Consider the following 17266-nt stretch of genomic DNA (forward strand, 5'->3'; position numbering starts at 1 on the left):
GTAAAGCTGTGGTTACTTGTCTTGATTTATGGTAGCGGTCACCTCCAATATCAAAGAGGTATTCCAGTGTTCCAAAGGTGCCTTGGCTCATGGCTGAAAGGATTTCATACTGGCCCTGCCAATGCTTTTTTTTGGAGGATGGATGGTGTGTTACAAACCCAATACCTGAAAACGCCTGCACTTCTCAATTCTCCCTCCGAACGCAGCGATAATTACATTTAAATTTCAGAAGATGGCGTTGAAGATTTGCAATTAATATCCTAAACCTCCGGCGCAGCGCGGTGACAGATTCTGTCACCTGAGACGTTGCAGCAGAGAGGATGTGGATGGATGTGCGCTGGGGACGTTAGAACAGACCAAAACCAGAGTGTCGTGGCACCACACACGTGCTTGAAACCCGAAAGGCGGCAAGAGAGACTTTCATGCAAGCCCGGAGCTCGCTCCTTCATCTACCAGCTCCCCACCACGTTAGGGCAGGAGGCTCTGAAGGCAGGAGAGCCAGTGGGCTCCAGCCCTGGCGCCTCAAGATGGGCTTTGCGGAGGCAGCATCCCCTGGGCTCAGCGGGGAGGGAGCCGCTCCCGGCCGGAGCTGGTGGCTGTCCCTGCTCCGGCGGCTGCCGCCCCGTCGGGGTTCGCTGCCACCAGGACCGGCGCCGCTGGTGCCCCCCACTTTGCCCCCTAGCTCACACCTTTTGGGCTGCAAAACACGCAGTAGGCTGGGCGGGGAGAGCCCGAGCCCTGGTGGGGGTGAAAGGAGGCGGGTGTATGTCTCATTCCACTCCGCGATCCCGGCTCTGTGGCCCGAGCAAAGAGGGGCTGGGTCGCAGAGGGTGCCGGCGGGGGGTAGCGACCCCGGGCACGGCGTGGGCTGGTGGGCGGATGCCCCCGCGTCTCCCCGAGCATCCCGGGGGGCCGGCCGGCGCCGTCTAGGACGATTCTGGTGGGTGTAGCGAGCTGGGTCTTTACAGTAAAAGCCGCCCGGCTCTCACTGGTAGGAGTTTCCCTGGGCTATTTATGTATGTGCGTCTGTCTGTAAAGATTTTAAAAAACCCAACCCAGCGGGGACGCGGAGGGCGCCGGGCTGCACGCCCTCCCGCCCTCACCGTGTTTACCAGCAATGGGTATGTGTCACTGCCTCAGATGTTTTCCAGCTCGCCTCCCCTCCGCCGGCTCCACCTCCGGGCCCGCCTCCCCCCCCGCCCGGCACGACGCCCTCCATCATATAAAGAAACTTCCCGGTGCCGTCGGCCCAGTCGCTCCGCGCCCCGTCTTAGCAGCCGCCCGGCAGCCGGCGGCCCCTGCCCGCTCCCAGCGCCGCGACAGAGGTAAGCGAGGGGCGGCCGAGCCCCCCGGGACCCCCAGCCCCCGGCGGGCACAGCGCTCCGCCGCGGCACCCGGCGGGCCGGGCAGGGAGGCGGGGTGGGCGGTGCGGGCGCCTCGGTGTCCCGCGGTGGGCACTTCTCCTGTGGCTCCTTGTCGGCACCTGAGCGAGCCCTTTGCCCTTTTTTTTTCCTTTCTCTTTTTTTACCTTTTATTCCGTCCCCCTCCCCCAATTATATTTTTTTTCTTAATTTAAAGCAAAAGAAATAACACTCCCCCCGTTATCTGCTCCTGAGGTGAAGGCGCGCACCGGCCCCCAGCCCGGCCGGTTCCCGCCACCCTCGGGAGGGTCGCGGGAATGTGGGGGAGGGATCCGCTTCGTGCACAGTGAAAGGGGGGAAGTGACTTTTTTGGGGTCTTCGCACGGGCTCCTATGGGCTGCGCGCTGGGGAGCCGAGGTCCCGAACGCGCCCCATTCCCCCAGACGCACCGTGTGCAAGGGAGATGCCGGGGAACCGGGTTTGGTGTCCGGGGGGATGCTGCTCCTGCGGAGGCGCGTAAGGGGCGCGGAGCGGTGCTACCCGGCTGCCCTCAGTAGTGTGCGCCTGTCTGGCAAGGGTCTCGGAAAGGCTCTCCGTGGGTAGAGGCAAAGATTCCTGGGTGAGGAATCGCTTAATTTTGTTAGATGTAATAGAGAGTGGGAACCCACCAAACTGAGATTTCGGGCATTCAAGCATTTTCCTGATCGGTGAGACAAACCAGACGCCAGGTCCCCGTCTCTGGTGCCGGTGTCCTGGAGTTCGCACCTTCCCTGCGGGTGCCCATCCCTGCGGAGCCGCGCCGCTGTCCGTGCGCGCCTGCGCCTCTGCCTGCAGCTCTAGGGCTCTGTGTGGTGGGCTGCAAGCTCCCACGTCCCTGGGGACATAAGTGCCCTTATGCCGGGCTCTGTGGGCTGCTGTCTTTCCACTTTTAGGTATATGCAGTGTATAGATTTGAATGTTGCTATGTGTGCGTGCTGGGAGCAGTTGGAGGGGTAGATATGTATAGGACATCACATGTTCAAGTGTGTCTCGCTGAAGTGAGCTTGTGAAAGCTACTTTGGTGTTATAGATAGATGCCATATAAACTGTAGCTGCGTGTGAAGCCCTCCAAATCATGTGTGTGATATGTCTGATAGCACATACGTGCACCATCGTATGCAAGTCTATTTCAATGCAATTTTTTTCCTTGTTTGATTGAAAAGTAAACTGCCAGTTGAACTCTCAGCAGGACAAGGGAGCTGTGCCTTAAGTCACAATAAAAATTTCAACAAGCGATGTCTGTTCATGCATAACAGTATCGGGACAGGGGGAAGTCTGTCAAAGTCTGCAGCACAGGCAGTGCCTGGGGAGGGCCGTGGGGGGCTGTGCCTGGTTTCCTGAGGCTCTGTACCGTGTTTCCCGAGGCCCCCAGGGCCCCACTGTGCACCATGGCTGCTGTTTGGTGCGGTGCATGTGGCATCAGGGACTGGGCACCGCTGGTGCGGACTTAGCCCAGAGCTTAACCTGTGGGTTGGCCTCTTCCCACATCCTGCCCATTTGCCCCTCCTCAGCAGCCTCCCAGAGAGCCGGTGCTTGGACGTGAGTGGAGAGGTCAGCTTGGTGGGGCACCCCAAAACCCCCTGCCCAACCTCTGACACGAGTGGCATGAACTTGGAGCCGGGCGAGTGCGGGATGAACTCAGTGAGCTGTGGCAATGGGAAACTCCGCCAGTGGCTGATCGACCAGATAGACAGCGGCAAGTACCCCGGGCTGGTGTGGGAGAACGACGAGAAGAGCATCTTCCGCATCCCCTGGAAGCACGCTGGCAAGCAGGACTACAACCGGGAGGAGGACGCCGCCCTCTTCAAGGTAAGGCTCAGCCTGGGCTTGGGATTGCGGAACACTGGTAGGGCAGGAGGAATGCCCCTCACCATCCCATCCTTGCCACCTGCCTCTGCAGGCTGGTTCTGCTGGTTGGCTGCTGATGGACACTGCCTGGCTGGTGGAGCTGGCTGTGCCCTGGTGTCCCTGTGTTTGCGGGACAGCCCACCCTTCTCCAGTTCTCTGCGTGGAGCTAAATGCTTCTGGAACCACAGCACATCTGTTTCCACATTCATTCTCCTTTCTTATGCCCACTGAACTGTTTTTTTGTACCTTACCATGCTGCTATTTTTTAGCCTAAACATGCAGGGAGTAAATTCATGAACAATTCATGCACATGTAAGCACACACACATATGCTGTTTCAAGCATTGTGCCTTGTACTTGATTCTTTTTTCCTTTTTTTTTTTTTCCCATTTTCCTGCTCTTTTGATTATGTGAAATGTTTCCAGGCCTGGGCTCTTTTTAAAGGAAAGTTCAGAGAGGGCATTGATAAACCAGATCCCCCTACCTGGAAGACAAGATTAAGGTGTGCTTTGAACAAGAGCAATGACTTTGAAGAACTGGTGGAGAGAAGCCAGCTGGACATCTCAGATCCCTATAAAGTGTACAGAATAGTGCCAGAAGGAGCCAAAAAAGGTAAAGCATCTCAAATTCCCTGTGTAACAGAATGTGAATATGTCTCGTTGCAAGCATATGAGGACTGAAGTGTGCTTTTCTGGAATGACCCTGCAGCCTTTTTAAGTCTTTTAAGGGACCAAAATGAGGGCTCAAGAGCAGCTTGTTCTGGTGACTTGAGAGGCTGGGTCTGCGGGAGGACTGCTGGCGTTTGAGTTGGAGCACTGAAAGGGAGCCCCTGCAGGAAGATGCAGACAGGCGCCTGCACATCACTGGAGGAATTGCTCTTTTAGCTGGAGCCTCCCTGCCAGTTCTGTGTAGTGAGAGCCAAGCAGGCGGCTCAAGGGACAGGCAAAAAAAAAAAAAAAAAAAAAAATTGCATGCTGGATCTAGGTTCTGAATACAGGGAAGAGCAATTTTGGGGCAGACAGTAGGTAACTGCCTTGGGTGGAAAGAGCTGGAAGTGAGGGATGCCCAGCCTGCAGCCTCCAGGGCAGGGGTGGGGCCATGCCTGCTCTCCAGGAAGGCCCCAGTGCCAGGCAGGGCTTGTGAGAGGCAAAGGCTTGGCATCATTGTGCACTAGGGGACACACTGTGCTGTGGGGCACTGCAGAACCCAGCAGGACAAGGGGGGCCAGGGAATCCAGTCCCAAGTGGGCACTGGAAGGCATTTTGGTCCTCTCTCTGTTCAGTGGCAGGTTGTATGGATTTGTCTTTATTGTGCGGATTTTGGATTTCCTTAAGATCTGGTTGACGTAATTTATTTTCATCCCTCTGGTGAGCACAGGTGCAAAACAGATCAGCATGGAGGAACAGCCATTGATGATGAACCATCCCTTTCCAATAACATCTCCTTACACTGCACTACCATCCCAGGTATGGCATTAGTTGAGTGTTTTCATTGGTGCCTCTACGCTGAGCAGCACAATTGTCTGTCCTTGCTTGTGGGGCTCTCAGGTTCTCCCTGTGAAGAAACTTCATTATGAGAACTGAGAAATTGAGAAGCAACTTTTCTAATGTCAGATGAGGCCACAGGGCAGTTGATTTCCCTTGGTGTTGTTTATCCCAGAGTAATAGCTCTTTTCTGTTGGACAGCAGTTCCTAGTGCACTGCCATTCTCTTGGTGCCAGAATGCGAGCACCCAATGAAGCCTTGCTCTTTCAAGCAGACATTTACCAGCAGTGCTTTGACTGCCTTTTGTTATTCCACTCCTCTTATTATTTACACCAGTGGTGAGAAACTCATTTGAAAGCCTCATTGGTGGTGGTGGCCAAGTGCCATCCGCGTAGCCTGGGCACAGCTCAGACCTCCATGGGCTTTGGCAGGGAAAATCAAGGAGCTGAGATGAGAAAGCTGATGCAATGCATAGCATTAGTTCTGACAGCTGCCTACTGAAAGAATACCTCATTAAATTGAATAGGTACCGAACTACATGGTGCCCCATGAACGGAACTGGAGGGAGTTTGCCCCGGAGCAGCCGCATCCTGACATTCCGTACCAGTGCACCAGCATCCCCTTCGCCGCTCGCGGTCATCACTGGCAAGGGCCCGGCTGTGAAAATGGTAAGGCACCCCTGCTCAGGACTGGTTGCTGAGGCTGGTCGCCTGGAGAAACCCCAGATTCATCAGGCTTATTATTTGTGGCTTTGATCGGAATTAGCCGATGTGGATGTACAGGAGTGCTGGCTTCCCTTGAAAGGGACCCACCTTTGTCCTGGCTCTTGCATCCGCTGCCACTGTATGTGTGGTGTGTGGGCTGTGCCGTTCTCTGCATTGATAGAAATCAGCCCCCAAAAGTCCTCAGCTGTCTCAAAAGCCCTGAGCAATAAAGAAGGCAACCAGCCCTCACAAAAACCCCAAATGGGAACATATGTTCTTTAGCTTTTTTCTCTGATTTTGGACTTTTTGAGGCACACACCAGTGAGGTTTTCCCTCCAGCCTTGTGGTTTAGACTGACATTATTCTCCCTAGGGGAAAGCTGAAATTATTACTTTATTTTAGTGCTGTGGCAGTGGGACAACTTGTCATGGATTGAGACTCTCTTGGGGCTGGTACAGCAGAAGCAGAATAAAGGAATGTTTCCTTCCCCAAAAATCTCGCAGTACCAGAGCCTAACACAGTCATGGCTTTCAAAGCTTTGCATCTGTAGGAAAAAGTCCAAATTGTGAAAATTGGCAGTGCTGAAGCTTGCAGGGAATAAAACATAAGAGAAAGGGAACTGTGTGCTGTAGACCCTTGCAGGGTAACTCACCTGAGGATGCAGGCATTTGCTTTGTGATGAGAACCACCTGGTTCTGAAGGGCAGGAAAGGATGGGAAGCAAGAAAGGATCTTGGAGTAGGTGCTATATTTTCAGAGGACAGCTCTCTCCCGGTTTTGATGCAGAGAAGTCTTTGGATCTGCTAAAAAGTAAATACTCAGTGCACTGGAACTTTTGCTGGCAGTATATTGGAATTACTAGGCAGAATGTTTTGATCTTTAGTTGAGTTATTTGCTAATAAAAAAAAAAAATCAAGGTATCAGAATGAGCTCTGCCCTGAAGTACATCTTCTGCAGCACTTGCACACGTTTGGATCCTTTGGATCCTTTGCTGAATTTGTAGGCTGTTGTTAGTGGTTGATACTGTGTTTCTCACTGGGCTATAAAATGCATCAAGAGATGTGGGTGTTTTTTATCCCAGTTACTCCAGGTCCTGATTGTGGTGAGTTTTGCCACTGGGAAAGGTAATGCTTTCTTGTCTGCAAGTCACTTGCATCATCCTCCAAAGACTTTTATTGCTATTAAGAAGCAGAGGAAAAACATCAGTTGTCCATGGTATAATCCACTTACTCAAAGGCATTTGTTGGAACAGTTTAGTAGTTCTAAATAGTAGTTTTGCTAATAAAACCCTAATAGTCTTCTGCTGCACATATTTCTTCACCTACATTTAAACAGTGTTAATCCCAGCTTTATTGTTATACCCTTCATTAGTAAAGTTTTTTGGAAATATGAATTGTTTCATGCAGGTGACTTTTAAGAGCACTGTAGTCTAGTTAAAAATGTAAATTATTTCTTTAATGGAATAACATGTTAACTAAGGAAAAGGACTAGGAGGAATATAGAAACACTAAGGGACTATTTCATGCAGACCCAATTGAAAATATAGTCCAGGTAACATCTGGAGTGATTGGTAGAGTTGGCCTACCCAGAGGAATTAGGAAATAGGACCTTTTTAAGAAGAAGGGGAAAGAGAGAGAGTTCCTGTTGGGGCCCAGGAAAACTCACTTTTGCATTGCTGTGATCTCTGCCCTAGCTTTTTCTTTAGGATTTAGGCCTCTGTCACTGACTTTTGTTTGTGAAAACAGGTTGTCAGGTGACAGGAACCTTTTATGCTTGTGCTCCTCCTGAGTCCCAGACTCCTGGCATCCCGATTGAGCCAAGCATAAGGTCTGGTGAAGCCCTCGCTCTGTCAGGTAAGGTCCATAACCCCCCGGACTTCTGGGGAGCCTGACAAGAGACTCCCACTTCTGACTTGCCCAGGCACCATCTCTTCTTTCAAATTAAAGAAGAAAAAAAAAAAAGAAAGTGAATCCTTTTTAATGAATGAATGAATTTGGCTGTATGGTTGTAAGTCTGTTTTCCAGGCTACTTAAGCACTTCCAGCCCCAGCTCCAAGGGATGGAGGTGGTTAAAACTTATGGAAGTGCTTTGCTGGCTTGTGGTGTTAGTGCTGGGTTGCTTTGGTGAGACACCAAATCAGGCCTTCCCAGGGGCGTTTGGCAGTTTAGGAGTGTCAGTGACTTAAGGCTCAGGTTTTCATTTGGGAGGAGCCACCACCCCCCCCCCCCCCCCCAAAACTGGTGTTAACCTGGTTACCTTGAAGTGCTCCTTTTGGTGCCATCTGGCTTTGCTCTGCTTTGTTATTCCTGATGGGGGGAAAAAAATACATTCAGGAAAGAAAAGGGAAGTTATTTCAGCCAGGTTTGCAGATGTCTGGGTGCTGGAGAACTTTCTAAGTAATTCTGGGAAAAGGCGTGGGGTTGTGCTTTTCAGGGAAATAATGGATAGACCTGTAAAGTGCTGCTTGGTGGGTTTCTTAAGTGGGATTGTTCTGCCCTGAGTCAGGGTCAGTGTGGGTGTGTAGATGTGTGTGTCCTTGTGTGTGTATGTGAACATACATTGTACACACATCTATGTACTATATATATATATATATATATATATATATACACATATATATATTCACATATATATATATATATATATATTCAGTGCTGTGTGAATTCGTAGGAGTCAGCCAGCTGGACCAAATGGCCATTTGAAAGCAAGGCAGGGGATTTTGGGTACAGCCCTATTGGAGCTGGAGCCAGCAGTTGCTTCTCTCCAGGCAGCTGAGTGCAGTTTGCAGGTCCCCTGTGCAGAAGCCTTTTCTATGCAAAGTCTGGGGGGAAACACAGCTACTTCCTTGTTAAATCTGAGGAAGTGTTCTGAGCCGGTGGGTTTAATTGTGACGTGAACTTGGAAAATGTGACCAACATCAACTTTTTCTGTGCAGATTTTTCTTTTTAAATGGAAATGTGAACTTGGTGGGATTTTAGTTCCTACCAAATTCCCACGCATCAGTAGCCCTTTTAATGAGAGAGCATTAATGCTACTGTGCCCCAAAAAATTTAGTATTTATATTCTTTTTATTTTTTTAACTAATACGACCTTCTGAGTGGCGCTGACCACTGGGCTCAGAAATCTTATGCAAACTTGTCTCTTGGGCTTAGCACAGATCTGAAACATTAAACATCCATACTAATTTATCACAGTGATTGTTTTCGTTTGCCTGTTTGTTTCTCCTTGTAGACTGCCGACTCCACATCTGCTTATACTACCGTGAAATACTGGTGAAGGAGGTGACAACTTCCAGTCCTGAAGGCTGTAGGATATCCCACGGCCAAAGCTACGAGGTCAGCAGCCTGGACCAAGTTATCTTCCCTTATCCAGAGGATAATGGCCAGAGGAAGAACATAGAGAAACTACTGAGCCACCTGGAACGAGGAGTAATTCTATGGATGGCACCTGATGGCCTCTACGCTAAGAGACTTTGCCAAAGCAGGATCTACTGGGATGGGCCAATGGCGCTCTGCAGTGACCGACCCAACAAGCTGGAGCGGGACCAAACGTGCAAGCTCTTTGATACTCAGCGCTTTTTAGAAGGTAATTCCCACTATGGCTTTGATACCCTTTTGGAAATGTCACCTGGGCACAGTCCAAATCAGCCTTATGGGAGTGTTCTTTTTATTTAAGTGAGAATTGCCCCTTGATACTTCTGGGCAAATGCAGGCAAGGGGTGCTTGAATCCTGAGTAATTCTATAAATTTCTGCTCTCTGCACATATAATGCCCCTGCACAGACCAGCAGGAGTCAACTGAGGCTCAGCTGGTGACACCCAATCTCTCTCATTTCTATATGAAGCATAAGGAGGAACATAGCAAAATCGTTTTTCCATAAATTGACACAGAAAACTGGATCCTCATCTTGGATTTACTAATCTAAGTCCTGGATAGGTCTGTGGTCTGCACCTGCACTCCTCTCAGCCTGACCCAGAGAGAGCCTGAGGTCTTGCCCAGAGTATACAAATTTCAGTAGCAAGCCTTCTTTTCAGTCTGTGCCAGTGTCTAAAGGATATCTAGGAATTCAAAAGGGTTTCACAAACTCTGGAATTTCAGGACTGCCTAATATTCTGAGCAAAGAGGTGCGTATCTCACCAGAGCTCTCTGGAAAGCTCTCATTTTGCACAAGGCAGTGCAGAGGGAGCAGGGGAGTGCTTTAGGACAGCCCATGAAGGGAAGGGACAAAGCTTCAACCCCACTTCCCAGCACACCTGCACAGTAAGAGAGAGGAGAGCTGTCCAGTCAGAGGAAGTGGTGGGAGATGGTCATTGTCCCAGAGGACGGCTTGGGCAGCAGGAATAGATATTGGTCCTTTCTGGATATTTCTGGCATCACTTAGAGGTGAACTAAGTTGCTATGGTTTGGTATGTTTCATTACTAGAACAGGGCACCAGCACTGGCATGACACTCTCAGGGGAATAATGCCTTGCAAAATTTAAAAAAAACCCAGCAAATGAAATCCAAATCATCAGTTTTAGCATACTTTATATTCCAAGGTTGATACGCTGTCCTAGAGAAACGGCCAAGAAAAAATTGCATTTAAAGAGAGAAATCTTATATAGATGTGAGAATTGACAGTTAGAAAGGGGAATTTGAGGTCAGGCATTGGGTTGGGCTTCAATCACATGCTAATTTAAAAATGTATAATTCTGCGCCTGGTGATGGTTTTGGAAATCCCTTTCCCTTTTCTCAGGTGGTTTTTTAGATGTGATCTGGGTTCTTCCAAATGGTTGACAGGACATCTCTTTTTAGACACCTAACCCCAAAGATAAGCTCAAGCAATAGTTATTTTTCACCCCTCCTAAATTACTTATGCACCAGTGCCTGTGCAAACCCAAGTGTGTGGTTGCAGTCACAGTCTGTGGCGTGTGCAAAGTGAGTTTTTGCATGTGATGATGCTCAGTGAAGTTTGGAAGTGACTTGCCATGGGCCTGACACATCTGCTGTGTTAATTCAATGTGCTGAGGTTCCAGCCTGCAAGCCAGCTCAGGGATTCCCCTATGCTGGGAAACTGGGACTCCCCTGGGAAGAGAGGCAGATGTTCTCTGCCAGGAGAGGGAATCATGAGCAGCAGAGAAAGGGACAGATGCAGAACTGCTATGAACCAGCCACAGCTCTTGGGAAACCACTGAGGAGCTGAACCCTACAATGCAAACTGCACTGGAGAATTGGGGCCTGTGCTGAGAAGCCTCTGCAGCTGAGCAAGCTGAAATAGGGCAGTCAATCAGAAACCAGGAGAATGGTCTCTGTGGAGAGAGATAGATGCATTGTAATTGTTGTAAATTGGGCTGGCTGGAGAGGGGAAGAACAGAGGAAGAGAGCTTGGAGCGTGAGGGTGGCAGCCAGAGAACAGTTGGTGGGACAGAAGGAGTGGCAGCTGGAGCAGGAGGATCAGGAGGTGGGAAAGGTTTGGGGAGGCACATGGGAGCCCTTTGGTGTTGGATGGTGCACTTGGGCCTGGAAGGGAAGACAGAGCGAGTGGAAGGTTTTGGAGAAGCGCAGGGCTGAACTCAAACCATGATTATCCTGGTGGTGGGAAAGAAAGGGCTTTCTTCTCCAGGTCTGTGCTATGGGCACTCCACTGGTACTCAGGATTTGGAGAATTGCTGAGGCCAAGTAAAACAAGGGAAAGAGGAAGTTGAAAGAAGTTGCACATGAGCTGGATTAGCCTTGGGTGGATCCTCCTTCTTTGTCCTGTAGCAGCACAGAGGGAAGTAGAGTCCCATGGAAAATATCTCTTCTTTCTTGCCTTATCCCCAGAAAGCTCATGGCACGTTTCAGGGTTTTTTGGGGAGACTTTGGGGAAAGCTACATTTTACTCCATGTTTTAAGTGAGCTGCCCATTGTTTTACTTGTTTTACTGGCCCTCTCAGTAAGAGTAGTAGTCCAAGCCAGGGTTGGGATGCTTTTGTGATAGCCACTGAATCCACACCTTGGTCTGAAAAGCTTGCAGTTAGAATAGGAATGGCAAGGGTGTATTTTGGGAAAAGATGCATTTGTCATGTCAAGTTCAAAGGCTCTCCTTTCCCTTTCTAGCAAGGAGGGTACTTCATTATAATACATTGGCTTTAATATTAATTGCAGCTTTTTCCAAAAAGCATGGACAGGGTTATAAATTGAAATGGAATATCTACCTATCAGCTGTGTAGAAACACAGCACTTAACGCACACTTTAGCAAGGATATTGTGTTAGATTGAATTTTCTCTTTTCTGGATGGAAGTGCAGTGTCAAAACAGCAACATTTGGTCCACAACACTGGAGATTTTGGTCTGAGTGGAAGTACCTTATAAAGGCCTCCCCTGCTACACTTCATAGGGGACACTGACTATTAGAATAATATTTCATCATTTCACTTTGCACAAGGTTGTGGGTTAGCAAAGAGAGTGCAGGGGCACAAAAGACACTGAAGGCTCTTTTGCTGGCTCGGTACATGGCTGAAGTAGAGCCCTTTCCCCTTCCTTACTTCAGTGTGACAGTGACCTTACCTCTGTCACAGTCTGGCTGTGGCTGATTTTTGTGCCTGGCAGTATTTTGTATCTCTGGCACTACCAAGCCATTACAGTGCTGCTCTTGTGCATCTGCTTGAATGGTTCCCTTGAATGGTACCAGTAGCGTCTGCTCCAGGGGTTCTGCTGCCAGAGTCCCATAGAAGTAAAAACTGGAAGATATCTTGGCTTGTGCATATGAAATTAATTGTGAGACAAAGTAAGAACCAAAAAGTCAGAGTGTTGTAACCAGCTCCTCCTGATCTCCAAACTCAGTGGAGTTTGCTTACCTTTTGTCTTTTTGCTGACCTCTCTCATCAACCTCTGGAGTTACTTTATCTTCTCCACTGTGCTCCAAGGTCATTCACAAAGTCTGTCTTACTGGCCTGTACTGGTTTTGACTGGAGCAGGGTTAATTTTCATCATAGCAGTCCTTGTGGTGCTGTAGTTTGGATTTGTGACCTAAACAGTGTTGATAACACGGGGACAATTCAGCTGATGTTGAACAGTGCAAGCACAATGTCAAGGCTTTCTCCTTGTCTCACTCTGCCCTCACAGGCTGCAGTCTGGGGTGGACAAGAGTCCGGGAGGGGGTACAGTCAGGGCTTCAACAGTCCCAGCTGAGGGATATTCCATTCTATATGACCTTGTGTTCTGCAGTAAAACAAGGCATGGGGGAATTTGCCAGAGGTTGCTGTTGGTTGGGCGCTGGCTGTGTGTAGATCAGCCAGTCATGAGTGATTGCTTTTTCCATCACTTGTTTTTCTTTGTTTTGTCTTCTTTGTTTGTTTCTTTTTACCCATTAAACTGTCTATCTTAACCCACAATTTTTTTTTGCCTTTTGCCATTCTGTTTTTCTCTCCCATGCTGGTGGTGGGAGTGAGTGAGTAGCTGTGTGGTGCTTGCCTATCTCCCCTGATTATTCCACAGCACGGTACTTTCTCTCTTCCCAGAGCTGCAAGCCTTTGCTCACCATGGACGTCAGCTGCCGAGATATCAGGTCGCTCTGTGCTTTGGGGAGGAATTTCCAGATCCACAGAGGCAGAGGAAACTAATTACAGCCCATGTAAGTAGGATTTCTGCCTTACCTAAACAAGCACACTCCTTGGAGGATATGAATCTGCCAGTCAGGCTATTGTGCCTCATGTAGATTATGAGTGAGGTAGTAAATTGTTGAAGATGCAGCACTTTCCAGAGCAAGGTTTAATCCCCAGATCTACCAGGGACTGACTGGAAGCCCTCATTAGGGCAGAGCACCTGATTTTCCCTCTCTACAGAGCATTTTGTGATCTGTTGCAAATCCCATCTAAAGCTGGAATGTACCTGGAAATGCTGGGCTGTGCTGTTACTGCTAGCAGTCCACTTGTGCAGCTGCTTGGGCTGCCTGGCCACTGCAGGATATGGTGCTTTTACACCCACTGCACCTGAAGATGCCCCAGAATCCCAGGCTGCATCTCAAGGGCCTCAGCCCTTGATGGGATGCAGGGGCTGCCTGTGCAGCTTCAGGGTTCAGTAGCTGTCAGGCTCATGGGCTGGCTGACCTCAATTCACACACACTCAAAGCTGCTGTTTCGGGATGTTCTCTGAGAGAGGGTGATGGTGGAGACTGAGACCAGATACTTTCTGAATTGGTTGTATTGGCCCATAAAACCACAAGAGAGGTAGTAGTGCTCACATTAGTGGCAGGGCTTCACTTAACTGCATCCTTGAGAAGAAAACTGGTGTCTCTTTTAAATTTTTCAAAAGCCCCTTCAGTAGCAGGATGGGTGCCAAGTCAGATTTCTGCCATAAGCTGTGGCCTCTGCTTAGCTGTGTAGTTTTTGTGCTGCCACACTGCTGCCTGGCAGATCTCTGGGGTGGAAGTTGAGAAGCTCACAAATCCATCCTGAGCTGTGCAATGACTAGTTGCCCATCCCTGACTCTCCTTCAACTTTTTCCCATTCTTTTTTTGGCTTTCCAGCCTTCCATCCCTGCTTCATCGCATCCTCCCTCCAGCCCCCTTATCCATCTCTTGTCCTGGTATCTTCTCTGTGAGCCTCTACCTCCTGCTCTTTCCAGACCTTTGCTTCCCCTTTGCCAATTTCTCAGTCTGCTCATCCTCTTGATCTGTCCTGGCTTGTGGGCTGGTGGGACTCTACCATCAATTGTGCACTGAAAGCTGCCTGGGGCACCTGTCCCACTGCCTTCCCATCTCCACCTTAGCATTTATTTGCTCCAAAACAGTGCCTGTGTCTTTTAATATGGAGGGATTGGCTGACCAGCAGGAGAGGGTTGTGGACAAGGGTCATCCAGCTTGTCCTTCACTGAGAGTAAGGAGAGCTTCAGATGTTTGTTCTCATGTACAGCTCAAATATTTACAGTCAGAGCCCAAAGCCCTGAGAGGGAGTGGTGGTTTCTGAAGGGACAGAAGTGAAGGCAGTGTTAACTCATAAAAATCCTACTTGGTGGTTGAACAAATTTCTCATCAGAGCTTGAATGAACAGAAACAAAAGTAATATAAAATGTTAGGTTGAAATCTAACTTCAGACACAGTCATTTGGTGACACATCTCAGCCTACCTGAGGACTCCAGCATTTCAAGTGAAGTCCTCAAAGTACTTTGCAGTGCAGACAAGAATTTTGGCATGTTCAACCTGTGTTTAAACACTTGGAGTGGCGGTGGGCATATGTGTCCTGTGGGCATTGCTCACAGCCTGAGGCTGGCTAAGAGACTGCAATTTTTGATACATCATTTGTGTCACTGCTACGGTCCCTTATAATGAAGGTGGTGAAGGTAAGGAGTGTGTGCAGGTAGTGAGACACTTGGCAGCAGAGCTATGCAAGACCTAGTTTAAAACAGAGATTAGTGAAACCACTGAAATTGTATTCCCATTCTGGTAGGCAGAATTTTTCTGCCCCAACTTGTTTTTAAATTAAAACCACCCTGAATAACTAAGATGAGGAGCGTGAAGTTTTGTCACATGTCTGATTAATACTTTGTCTGTTCTTAAGGTTGAACCAGTGTTTGCCAGGCAGCTGTATTACTTTGCTCAACAAAACAGTGGACATCTGCTGAGAGGCTATGATTTACCAGAACTTGTGACTAGTCCAGAGGATTATCACAGATCTATTCGCCATTCCTCTATTCAAGAGTAAGAAACTCAGAAGGAGTGGTTTTAAAGGCACTGTAAAGATTGTGCAGAGTGGAAGAGCAGATCTGGGTCACGATTTGGACATCCACAATCCCAGCTGGTTGTGTTCAGGGGTACAATGATAGGAAAGTGAGCAACTAGGACAACTGTATTGTACAATAAAATTGATGGGTCTTCAACATTTGGATGCTATGTCTCACGTGGGGTTCCACTGTTGCTGAGAATTAACTGGAAACTGACAAAATGATTGCTGTGTTTACGTTTGCTTAATGTTCTTGGCTTTTGAGGACTGATCCTTACCGAAGACTTAAATCCAGAGTTTACACTGTTACCTTTGCAGGGCTATTTATTTTGGATTACTGATCTCAGGGAAAGTACATAAATTTGCGGTGTTCCCAATTTGAAACTGTAGCTACTGTAGCTGGGTAGCAAATGTAGACGGTTTATTGAGAATAGCTAATACATGTACGTGGTTATAAATTTAGATTCATAAGTGTGATGCCTATATTCTTGTATAGAATATTTCAGTGTATTTTTTGAAAACAATGCAATTCTTCAGAGACGTATTTTTTTAATGCCTGACTGGCACTTGTCCTGACAATTACTTTTGTTGCTGCCATTGTTGTTATTGGATTAGCCTCCAAGATAGCATTTTCTAAAGTAATGCATTTATAGTACTGTGTTAAGAAGAGTGACCGTTCAACTCATATTACCCTTGAATTTAGTGGATTAACCACTAAAATTCTGGAGTCCCAAAGAGCAGGTTTATAAATAAATTGCATTTTTCTTATAATTGTAAGCTACTATGCATGCATTATACATACACATAGATATGTACGTATGTATGTATGTATGTATGCATTAGAATTAAGTTTGCAGACCTTGCAAATAGCACATAAATGGTCCAGCTACCCCTTTTTGATGTCACATACATAAGCCAGGTTAAAATAACCACAACCCGGGACTTACACAGAGCCAACTCTGCTGTCTGTGTGCACTTGCAGCTTTCTTCCAGTGGTACTGAAATGAATGTGAAGGGAGAGCTCAAGGAGAGCAGCATTTAGCCTTCTGTACTAAGGCAGTCAAGGAAATACTTGTTTGAATGTTTGCAGAATTTCATGCAGTTTGCAGCTTTCAGTGGTAAGGTGCTGTGAGAAAGACAGAGAGGTCTGATGGGTGTGTGTGTTCAGTGAAGTTTCCTTGCTGGCAGGCAGACCATGTGGTCTTAGCAGCTTTCACTCCAGAACATGATCCCCCTGTGCTTAGCAGACATACTTCACTTGACTTCCTAAATGAGGAAGAAAAAACGGTACTTGGTCTGGCAGCAGACTTGTGTTAGGGACTTTGAATTTATACATCTTAAAGATGCATACTCTTTTGGGATATATTATCCCCCTCCTTCTCCACAGTGCCAAGCAGAACGAACAGATCATTTCTACTTTGTTACTTGAGGGGTTTTTTTTCCTGGCTTAAAGATTTTTGTAGGGGAGACCTCTTTCTTAGACATTAAAAGCAATGCTCTAGGTGACCATCTGAGATTCGCACGTGCTTTTGTCCTGCGCATACATTTTACTGAAAGGGACTCTGTGTTCAAACTTAACTGGTACAATACAAATATTTGATGTGTTTTTCACTTTTTTTCTAGTGGTTGTTGCTTCATTTGCTCATTGTTTCAGCTCACGTCTTGGAATAAAGTTCTATTTCCCTACCAACTCAGTGCGTATGTGTTGTTTTCAGTAGTGGGACAAATCTAACGCATGTGGTTCTGCACTGTGAACCTGGGCAGTGCTGCTGGCTGTCTATGGGGAACTCTGCTCTGAGCCAAAAGTGCAGAGAAAGGTCAAAAGGTAAGGATTTTTGTTTACGGAAATGTCTGCAATATTAGCCACAGGTAGCAGAAAAAGGGAAAATAGGGAGGTTCCCCTTCAGCTGTTGGTTTCCAGGTCCATGGACAGTGCAGCAGAGCCCCTGCAGTTGGGGATCTGGTGCTGCCATGCTCTGCTCCTGCCCCTCCAGGGCTTCTTGGGCTGGGGACTAGGCTGGTACTCTCATGCTGCCCAGTCCAGCATGTTGGGATCTTCTGACTGCCACTTAGTTCCTGGTTGTTAGAGTTTCCAGTGCACTTTAAAGTGAGTAAAGCTAGGAAAGGGTAAAAAGGAGGATGGTAAAGTGAAC

At 48.0% G+C, this 17266-nt stretch overlaps 1 protein-coding gene across 2 annotated transcripts; it reads left to right on the forward strand.

Annotated features, from left to right (window-relative positions):
* The first annotated feature begins 1175 nt into the window (after positions 1-1175).
* IRF4 (interferon regulatory factor 4) lies at positions 1176-16791 on the forward strand. 2 transcript variants are annotated; one of them, XM_038129501.1, is made up of 9 exons: positions 1176-1325; positions 2912-3209; positions 3673-3859; positions 4625-4713; positions 5258-5399; positions 7180-7287; positions 8666-9019; positions 12915-13027; positions 14952-16791. In XM_038129501.1, the coding sequence occupies exons 2-9, from the start codon at positions 3006-3008 to the stop codon at positions 15093-15095; spliced, it is 1341 nt and encodes a 446-aa protein (XP_037985429.1). In that variant the 5' UTR covers positions 1176-1325; positions 2912-3005; the 3' UTR covers positions 15096-16791. The 2 variants fall into 2 exon arrangements, with proteins under 2 accessions (XP_037985429.1, XP_037985430.1); XM_038129502.1 differs by having other exon boundaries at positions 1192-1325; positions 2915-3209.
* Positions 16792-17266: the final 475 nt, after the last annotated feature.

This window comes from Motacilla alba, chromosome 2 (assembly GCF_015832195.1).
Source record: "Motacilla alba alba isolate MOTALB_02 chromosome 2, Motacilla_alba_V1.0_pri, whole genome shotgun sequence".
In the NCBI taxonomy this organism is placed as follows: domain Eukaryota; kingdom Metazoa; phylum Chordata; class Aves; order Passeriformes; family Motacillidae; genus Motacilla; species Motacilla alba.

What these genes read in the sequence shown, in the direction of transcription:
- IRF4 (XM_038129501.1), top strand. Translation starts at nt 3,006, where the DNA reads ATGAACTTGGAGCCGGGCGAGTGCGGGATGAACTCAGTGAGCTGTGGC. An exon ending in AGGACGCCGCCCTCTTCAAG is followed by an intron (nt 3,210 to 3,672) that starts GTAAGGCTCAGC and finishes AAATGTTTCCAG; the next exon opens with GCCTGGGCTCTTTTTAAAGG. An exon ending in TGAAGCCCTCGCTCTGTCAG is followed by an intron (nt 7,288 to 8,665) that starts GTAAGGTCCATA and finishes TTCTCCTTGTAG; the next exon opens with ACTGCCGACTCCACATCTGC.